This window comes from Thamnophis sirtalis, unplaced genomic scaffold (assembly GCF_051295495.1).
Source record: "Thamnophis sirtalis isolate CommonGarterSnake01/CBP01778 unplaced genomic scaffold, rThaSir2_p1.2 scaffold_11, whole genome shotgun sequence".
NCBI classification, from domain to species: Eukaryota; Metazoa; Chordata; class Lepidosauria; order Squamata; family Natricidae; genus Thamnophis; species Thamnophis sirtalis.
Window position 1 is genome coordinate 56,202,436 of NW_028261391.1, and position 10,093 is coordinate 56,212,528.

At 32.8% G+C, this 10,093-nt stretch overlaps 1 protein-coding gene across 3 annotated transcripts in view; it reads left to right on the forward strand.

Annotated features, from left to right (window-relative positions):
• Positions 1-9,295, forward strand: part of NHLRC2 (NHL repeat containing 2) — a 36,517-nt gene extending 27,222 nt beyond the window's left edge. For 2 of the 3 annotated variants that reach the window (XM_014062548.2, XM_087725848.1), the window contains 3 exons: positions 1,003-1,212; positions 4,387-4,612; positions 7,831-9,295. In XM_014062548.2, coding sequence (XP_013918023.2) covers positions 1,003-1,212; positions 4,387-4,612; positions 7,831-8,087 — 693 coding nt within the window. In that variant the 3' untranslated portion in view covers positions 8,088-9,295. Of the gene's footprint in view, positions 1-1,002; positions 1,213-2,672; positions 3,103-4,386; positions 4,613-7,830 lie in introns of those variants that run through there. The other variant, XM_087725849.1, reaches the window with a different exon arrangement.
• The last annotated feature ends 798 nt before the right edge of the window (positions 9,296-10,093 follow it).

Sequence of the window (10,093 nt, forward strand, 5' to 3'; positions counted from 1 at the left end):
GTAGGAAGAGATAGATAGGAAGGATGAGAAGAATATTAGTAATGCAGTCTTAGTAAATAATTTGACATATTGTGGGAATTAGTTGTTTAGCAGAGTGGTGGCATTTGGGGATAACTGTCCTTGTGTCTAGTTGTTCTGATGTGCAGTGCCTTTAGTATTGTTTTGAGGGTAGAAGTTGAAACAATTTATGTCCAGGATGTGAGGGGTGTCTGTAGATATCTTCACAGCCCTCTTTTTGACTTATGCAGTATTTGTTGTTGTTGTTAGTTGCGAAGTCGTGTACAGGTCCTCAATGGAAGGCATGATGGTAGCAATTGGTTTTTTGCGGTTCTAATTATCCATTGAAGTCTGTGCCTGTCTTGTATAGTTGCAGATCCAAACCAGACGGTCATAGAGGTGCAGATGACAGACTTAATTCCTCTGTATAACTGAATCAACAGCTCTTTGGGCTGTTTGAGCTTACTGAGTTGGCGCAGAAAGAATATTCTTTGTTGTGCTTTTTGATGTTAGATGTCCATGAATATTTAATTAATGTTATAATAAATATTTTTGGAGAAAACTGAGTTTAGATTTCATTTTCCATAATAAAACAAATTAATACTATTGTTAGAAATAGTATTAGAAAATACTATTGTTCCTTGCCTTTAATTTGTTTTATTCAGTACTTTTTACTATTTTTATGTACACTATAAAGTTACTTATCTGAAAAGAGAATAGCTGTGGTGGTTATGTACGTACAAAAAAGTGAGAACTATTATTAATTTGAGTCATGAACCAGTACTAAGTCTAATATCAGTGGGTTGCCATTGATTATTATTTTGATATTAGTCAATCTTTGTTCCTATATGTTTTTTAAAAGTAGTTTGTAATTTCTAGATAATCTCTTTATAGTCATTTTAAAAGGAATATGAATAGGATTTGTTAGGACATTCTTCAAAAAATTAAAGAAATAGCGTAACATTACTTTATGTTCTACAAGGCGTCTTGTTTGTTTTGTTCTAGATTAAATTTGTAGATCCCAAAATGAAGAATTGCGCCACTTTAGCAGGTACAGGAGAAGCAAGCAACATAATTGGTTCCACCATTACCACATCAACTTTTAATGAACCAGGAGGCCTATGTGTTGAAGATGGAGGCCAATTCCTTTATATTGCAGATACCAACAATCATCAAATTAAAGTGATAGATTTAGAAACTCGTACTGTTTCACTGGTAAGTTACTATATAAAAAATATGGATAGAATTTTTTATTTGAAATAAATAATTAGAACTAAATTTAATTCTACTACCTGGATTGCATTATACATGCATTATTGCAGTGTTTTATAATCGCCTGGCAAACAGAATTGCTTTTGTGTTAAGGATATCCTGTTAAGCTTAAAATAAATGTTCCATCTGTTTTAAGAGGTTAAAAAGGACACTACTGCCATTAGAATAAGCCGAGATAGAAGAACCTCAGCTTTCAGAACTTATTTTTATATAGATATTTGAGGTATGATTTAATCTCATCTTGCTCTATTGAGCTGCTTTAGGAAACACTTGTTCCTTCAGTCCATTTCCCCATAAACTTGAAATAAAGCCCATATTATTGAATCGTTTGAATACAAATGAAGAAAATATTTGGATTTATTAATATTAGTCTGGGCTCTACTAAATTAAGAACCCTTGCAGCTTGAAACAGACCATTAGGAAAATGGTGAGAAGGGATGTGGTATGCAGTAAATAGTCTTTCACCTCTAAGACTTGCTTATATGATGTTCAAGAAGGATGACAGCCCTGCATATTCCCCTATGTACCTCAAAGAATGTTCTACAGTGCTGCTTCTGTTTGGCCATGGCATGGAAGCCACCTTTCAGGGCATTTCGAAATCAAGTACTTCATTATAATGAACAACATTATTTCCCTTTGCTGTACTCAAGCCAGACAATAAAACTGTCAGCATAATAAATTCATAAACAAATAGTTATGCATTAAAATGTCATAAAATCACACATAAGATTTATAAAAGACTAAAAATCATATAACATATTCTTTTATTTATCATGTGAAATTAGAAGCTTCAATATCATACTCTGAGTCTGTTTTATCATAGACTCATAGTGTTGGAAAGAGTCCTGGATATCTTCTAGTCCTGCTATTTAGCCAGGCAGGAATTCTCATTCCATCTCAAACAAATGGCTGTCCAATCTTTACCTGAAAACATCCAATGATGGAGCAGCCAAGCTATCCATGGTTTAAGAATTCTCACAGCAAAGAAATTCCTTCTTATTTGTGATTGGATCTCTCTCTCTCTCATTCTTATTGTACTATTCAGTGTTTTGAAGAATAAATCCATATCGTCTTCTAAGACACACCTTATCACACAGGTATCAGACAAAACATTCTCAGTTTTTAAAATAATTTAATAATTTCAGTTTAGGGGCTGTCTGATTCTAACCAGTGTTTGTGAAGCACAAATGTTATGTGGGCTTATTCCTTGCATTCTGGACTAGATGTTCATAATATTTAGACTCTATTGTCTTCTTTTGGCTGTTAGCTCACCACTTTCCAATTTGTTTCTTAGGCTTTGATAGTCCAAAATGGAACATAATATTCTAGTGCAATATGACCAGTGCAGCATTGAGTGTAACAATTACTCCTATGATCTAACACTTTTATCTCTGGATATATAGGTCAAGATTGTACTGGCTGTTTTGACAGATGTTTAATCTGTGGTCCTTCTTATAAACATTCACACTGACCAAATATTGGTATCTTGTATCTATATTGCTGCAACATCAACAATGAAAAGATCAGATTGGATAGATTGATGTTATAGTCTGAAGAGATCAGATTTTCTTTTATGCTTTGGAATGTGTCAAAAAGTATATATAGATAAATATATTATTGAAGAAAGTGTATGTTATATATGTATGTAAAATAATTGTAAAGGATATTTTAAGATAGCGTGTGCAAACAATATTATTCTTTTTACTTCAAAAGTAGAAGTATAATTAATCCTATACTTGTCTTCAGAACTTGGTTTTGCCTTATTAGCACATTTTGCAAAATTACTTAAAGAAATGTATTGTCACAGCATTAATAAAAGAATATCTGCTGCTTCCTCAAGTGATTTTTAAAATCAAACATTTATTTTATTTTTTATAATTCATCATATAAAACTAATTGCCAAAATATATTTATTGGGTTTTTAAAATTGGAAATCCATAGTTATCACAACTTTAGTGAAATACCATGTCTTAGTGATATTGGGAGTAGTAGCAGTTGTAAAAAATGAATAACATTAATAACAATTAATGTAATAAACATCTTATTGTAAGCACCATTAATAACTGTTGGGCATGAGCATCCCTATACATCCAAACAAGTCAAAACTGCCAAGAAATGTAGCATTTATCAACTCTTTTGTTTGACTTGAAACAAAAAGACAAATGCATTGGAAAGCTATGTATAAGATATGCCAGAGTCTAGAAAGTCTACTTAATAGTAATATACCAAACATCTTCTGCAAAGCATGATCTTTGATTTCCTTTCAAAATGCAAAAAGAATGACTGATGGGATTGCTTGCTAATCATTGTATTACTTTTATATGTTTTTATCCAGTTGTTATTCAGACAATTTTGAAACTTGAACTTGCGAAAATTGAAGGAATAATAGTGTTTACTAAAACAGATTAACAGCCTAATTCCAGGCATGCTTCTTTTCAAAAGGGAGTTTCTTCTGCATCCCATTTTGAATAGAATTCCACTGTGTATGTAGGGAGTTTGTTCTCCTTCCCACAAAAAGGGGATGTTTATACCTGATTGAAGTTTTGTTTTACAAGAACAGAACAAACTAACCCAAGTAATTTACTTAATGTATTTGAGTAGTGCTTCAAATGCCAAAGCATTTTGAAGCAATTTACAATAAAACATAAATGATACATAATAAAACTCTATATTACAACAATATAAACTAATATACATGCATACAATACATTTTATTCAATACAAAATATATTCATTAAAAATGAGGAAAGGGTGGGAAAGCTTTCTTCCAACATTCATACTAAGAAAACCCTCAGGAAGTAGAGACTTATCAACAAGGGTCTAAAATGACAATGAACATAGAGAACATTCCAGATCACAACTATCACCATTGTCCTGCATTGCCTCATGAAGAACAACCGTCTGGACCACATCTGGTGATGTCTCATTCCTTTCCTTATATGGAAAGGTTCCAAGGAATCACCTTATGCATCAGTTCCTTGGTTTTTGCTGAGGTTGACAATAATTCAATTTGCAATACTTGCTCTAAAAATCCCATCTGAATCAGCCTGATAAAGACATTTTCAAACTTTAGAATATGAATATTTCAAAAATTAACGTTTTCTATTGCTTTGATAGCTTCCTCTTCTACATATTGACACAGTGGACTCTATAACTACAAGGAGTATTAAAATGACTGATAAAACAGAACTACCAATGCTCCCTAAATCGGCTCCACATTTTCAGCTACCTTCGTTGACTGTAAGTCCAGGCCAAGCACTTCAGTTCGTGCTGATGCTCAACTTGCCTCCAAATACTAAACTGACTGAAGAAGCACCAAGTGCCTGGTTTTTTACTGCAGAAGGTAAAAGAGTCCATGTTTCTGTTTATAGGGGATATATGTTAAGTCTCTGTTTCTCTGTTATCCTAATACATTGACTTAGATGGTAAAGGCCTAGTATTTTTTTAAAAAATCTTACAGATAGATATATCCTTATTATCTTACAGAATTTTCATTTAAACCCGACTTTCTAACAGTAATTTTAAATTAAACGCACAGCCCATAATTAAAACATTTTATTTATAACAATTTATATGACCTAAGTAGGCAATTGGAAAAAATGGAGCTGGTTGAACTAGTTAAATCTTTATCCCATTCACAAGGAGGCTACTTTTGAGTAACAAAAAATGGATATTTTTTTTAAAAATTACCTGCATATAAATATCAAGTTCTTTCATTTGCATATACTTTTTTATAAACTTTTGAGTACTTGAATAATTACCGTATTTTTATGACTATAAGACTTACCCCCCGAGGAAGAAGGCGGGGCTTAGCAGTGAGAAGATGGAGTTTTAGGCTACTCCTGAAATTCCTCTATACCAAAGGACTTTTTGGACGGGTTCTTTGAACCCCAGCTGTCCCGAAGACGACAGTGGAGGTGGGGAGGGACCCAGGACCCCAGAGATAATCGCAAATCTCTGGGGGAGGGTATTAACTCCCCGTGCCAATTCCTTTTGGATTAGCTGTGTGCTAACTGAAACTGCAGGTGGCCCCTAAGAATGGAAGAAGTGATATCATCTGGTAAGCTGATTTTATTATCCAAGAGAGATTGTTCCTGTTAAAAATTAAGCTAATTGGAAACCAAACAATAAGAAGATCAGCGGCGAATTAGCTTTTCTAATGGTTTTATGACTGGTGGTTACTTTACCTCTTAAATGCTGCAAGAAACTCCGCGATATCCTCCCCCCTCTGAATCTCCTTAAGTGGATCGTAAAACTTAATTCCTACTAACTAGCCCGTCACGATTCGACATTTTTATTACTTTACTATCCAGCTCTGTTTACAATCAGATAAGATTGACAGCCGGTAAGAGACTATATAAAAAAAAAAGAGTGCTTCGAAGCCTCTGGGGAAAAAAAAAGAGAACTTTTATTTTAACTACGACACATCATGGCGTCCCAAGATACCCCCAAGACTTCATTTCAGACTCTTTTCTCTGCGTGTAGAGAACTTTTTCATTCTTATCAAAGATTGGAAAGAAAACTGGATCAATTTATTCTAAAATATGAAGCTAAAACTGAGAACGTTGAATGCTTAAATGTCCCTGAAACACAAACGGAAAATGTGAGAAATGGTGTCTGGTCTATCTCAGAGGAAGAGAAGAAGGGGGAAGCCATAAAGACGTCTCATTTAAAGAGACAGTGTGCAGAAGGAATGAAGAATCCACCCTTGAGAATTAAAGTTAAATTGGGAAGCTTTATAAACCAAGAACAACTTTATTACTTCATCACTGACATTCAGAATCCAAAGGTGCCGAAATATTTTTGTTTGGACTTGCTTATGGAAACATTTGGTAAATCTATTCAACGAATGGCTACTGGACGGAGGAAACCTTGTGGCTGGAGGGACACAGGCTGACAAAAAATTTAAAATTAGCTAGATCGGATTACTTTAATATGTAATAGATATAGCTGAATAATGACTGATATGGATAGCAATATATATAATCTGGAACTGGCTGATAGATTGTTGAATACAATTGAAAACTAGTTAAATCTAATTGCTTTTCTGTGTAACAAATATTGTTGAATAATAATTGATATTGATAGCAATGTATATAATGTGGAGTTGACATGATAATTAACAATTGGATATGAGAAAATACTTTTAGATTACACATAAAGAGTATTAACTATAATAATTAGCACTATTAAAAAACTAAATAGAATCCATACAATCAAAAGTTAATTAATACTGGGAAAATGTTATGATATATGATATAATTGAATATTATGGATGTTTAGCTAAAATATCTAGATCGGATTACTTCAATTTGTAATAGATATAGCTGAACAATGATTGATATAGATAGCAATATATATAATTTGGAATTGGTTGATAGATTGATGAATATAACTGAAAATTAGCTAAATCTAATTGCTTTTTTGTGTAACAGATATAGTTGAATAATAATTGATATTAATAGTAATGTATATAATGTGGAGTCGATATGATAACTAACAATTGGATATGAGAAAACACCTTTAGGGTATACATAAAGAGTATTAACTATAATAATTAGCACTATTAAAAAAATTAATAAAATCCATATAATTAAATGTTAATCAATATTGGGAAAATGTTAGGATATATGATATAACTGAATATTATGGATGTTTAGTTAAAATAGAACATGAGGATTTGATGATAATAGAGGATTTTACAAATAAGTAAATGAACTGCCAGCATGTGTCATGGACTAATTCCTTAGCATAACTAAGGATGAAGGATGTTTAAATAATTATAATAATTAAAACCGGAGGTATAATGATGTTGATATGGCAAATATTTGAGTTAAGATACTTGAATTAATAGGAGTCAATCGAAGAGAAGCACCAAAACATGTTGTAACCAGTTGATATACTTCTTATTTTTTCATAATAGATACCTGTGTTTTGTTTTGTTTTTCTGATTGTTGTCTTTGTTTTTTTTTTCTGTATTATCTGTAATTGATTGATATATTAAGAAAGATGTTCTACCAGTTTTAAACTAAAACTTAAAAAACATTTATTAAAAAAAAAAAAAGACTTACCCCCCTCCCCCAAAAAAGTGGGTGGAAATGTCTGTGCATCTTATAGAGTGAATTTGCAGTCGGGGGGGGGGATGGTGTGGCACCGATCAGCTGTTCTAGGCGGCAGAGATCTTCACCGCCGTCCATTCGCCACTGATCACAATGGCGGTGGTGAAGGGCAGCCACAGCAAATAGGCCGCCACGTGAACACGCTAGCCAGATGAATATCAGATGGATGCTGGTAGATAGACACAGATTTTATTTTTCTTGTTTTCCTCCTCTAAAGCTAATGTGCGTCTTATAGTCCGGATCATTTTATAGTCCTAAAAATACGGTATATACTTCAGCTTGTTTTTCCTGTATTATGATTTAGTTCCTGCATTAATCTGATTCTGTTCTGTGAAAGTCTTCTACTGGTTCCTCTATAGTTGTTTTACTACAAACCATAATAATAATGTTTTATGATTAGATGAAATCATAAAATCATAATAGTGTACATTTTCTTTTCTAGGTAATGAATGGCTACTTTGTGATCCTCATAGATCTGGGACAATTACAGATATATTTGAACAGCCTATAATCCAATTTCAGCTACCCACTAACTGCCTGTCAGCTGAAGCTTTATTGTCAATCAACGTGTGCCTCTATTACTGTAGCAAGGACAGTAATGCCTGCATGATGAAAGGAATCTCATTCAACCAGCCTTTCCATATAGCAAATGTAAACCAAAAAAGCATAGCTCCAATTGAGCTCAAATATACATTTTAATTTTAAGCACAGCAAAGCAAAAAACCATTTATAGGCTTATTTACCTAATTTTTTACCGCAAAACAAACTTAACTTTTGCAATACTATATATGTATTATTACATGTATGAACTTAAAGCACACCTTGCAAAAATGTATGTTTGCATAAATGGAATGTGAGAAATCATGAAACTGTATCTAAATCTTAGTACCTTGTTAACTTATAATATAAGCAATAAATGCTAAAGGGTTGGGATCACTGTGAAAAAACCAAATCTAAACATAGAAAAGATCGATTTCTATCTTCAGAGCACAATCTTAATGTTGGAAACTCACATTCGTTTGATTTTTTGCCCTGTGTTATATAAACATTTGTCATCACATGTTTTCTGGACCAGGAGGCCTTGCTCACTGTCACTCATGCCTTGATCACCTGTTTGTTGAATTACTGAAGTGAGCAAGGTCCTCTACGTGGACCTACCCTTAAAGATCACTTAGAAGTTACTACTGGTCCAGCATGCAGCAGTGTGTGCTTGCGATTTGACTATATTCAACCATTGCTGTGCAAGCTATATTAGCTTCTAGTTGTTTTTTGAGTGCAATTCAATGTTGGTTACTACTTTACAGTCTTAAATGGCTGTAGTACCATGTCATCCTACCAGATCAGATAACATGGTCAGACTAGGTCCCTTTTCTTAAATGTTACCTCTGATGGGACCTTTAAGACAACACTTTCAATCGCTGCCTTGACCCTTTGAAACCGCCTGTCCCTTGATATTTGGCTCCCACCCTTTAACTTCTGAAGGGCTAGTTCTTTCCTCAGACTTTGGGCTAGAATAGAACTGAGCCCAGCAAATGTAAGTTTATAACATATCGCAGCGGTGTGGTTGGATTATATGGTGGTGTGAGGTTTAGCTGGTTTTATTTATATTGTGTCACCTAGAGATTTTATGTATAAGAAAGATGGCCTAAGAGTTTTATAAATAAATCATCAACATTTTGTTTCAAATACAAGCAAAATAATGAAAAATAAAATATGCAGTGAAAAATAGTTTTAACAAAAGCTAAAGTTTTTTTAAAAATAATAATATTTAAACCACATGTTCCACATATGTTTGTTAATGACTTACATAGAGTAACTTCTATGCAAAAGCTAGATGAATTGATATTTATAGCTATGAATAATATTTTTAATAAAATCTGAAAAATTAAAAAGATGAAAGATATTTTTTATTATCTACAATCATAAACTGCTTGTTTAAGACTTATTTGCAAAGTGAGAGTGGGATGGGGGTGCAGGGGTGTGTGTGGTATGGTAGGGTATGGTGTATAATATGGTATGAGTTTTAAACTATTTACCTGTATAAAGGAAACATACAAAACAGATCACATTCCAAAAATACTACTACTCTTGTCAAAATTATATAGAATTTAATACTTCACCAGCAATCCATCCTATTATGCAAACTACTTTTAAGAATTCTTTTAAGTGCAATTGTGTGTTGATAAAGAAATAGCAGGCATGGTGTTATTCTTTGTTTTTTTAAAGGTTTATTCCCCTCATAGATCTTTTTATAGTTAAAAAGAAAAATTCCAGTATAATAAGACTTATCCAAGTAATCAATGGCATTTCTTCAAATAATTTGTTTTTAAATTATTTTAAATGCCATCTTGGATAAAAATCAGAAACTTACTCATACATTTCAATCCCTGACTTTTTTTTAAAAAATAAATATTTTGCATAGAAGTCTCTGCTCACAGAACCACTCTTTTAGATCAGGAAATTAATTGACTTTCTCTATTCCCACCAGGCTGAGAGTAAAGATGTTGATTTAACCTATGCTATGAATTCATTTTAAAAGGTTTCACTGGCAGTTAAGCAGAATGGAAGTTACTGCATGATAACCTTTAAAAGTTAAACAGATTTTATATTTGATTTCATACACTATATATCTTACTATTATAACATCCGTATTTAGATACTGAAAAAGCAGCTTGGAAGCCTTCTAAATGCTTCATGATTTTATC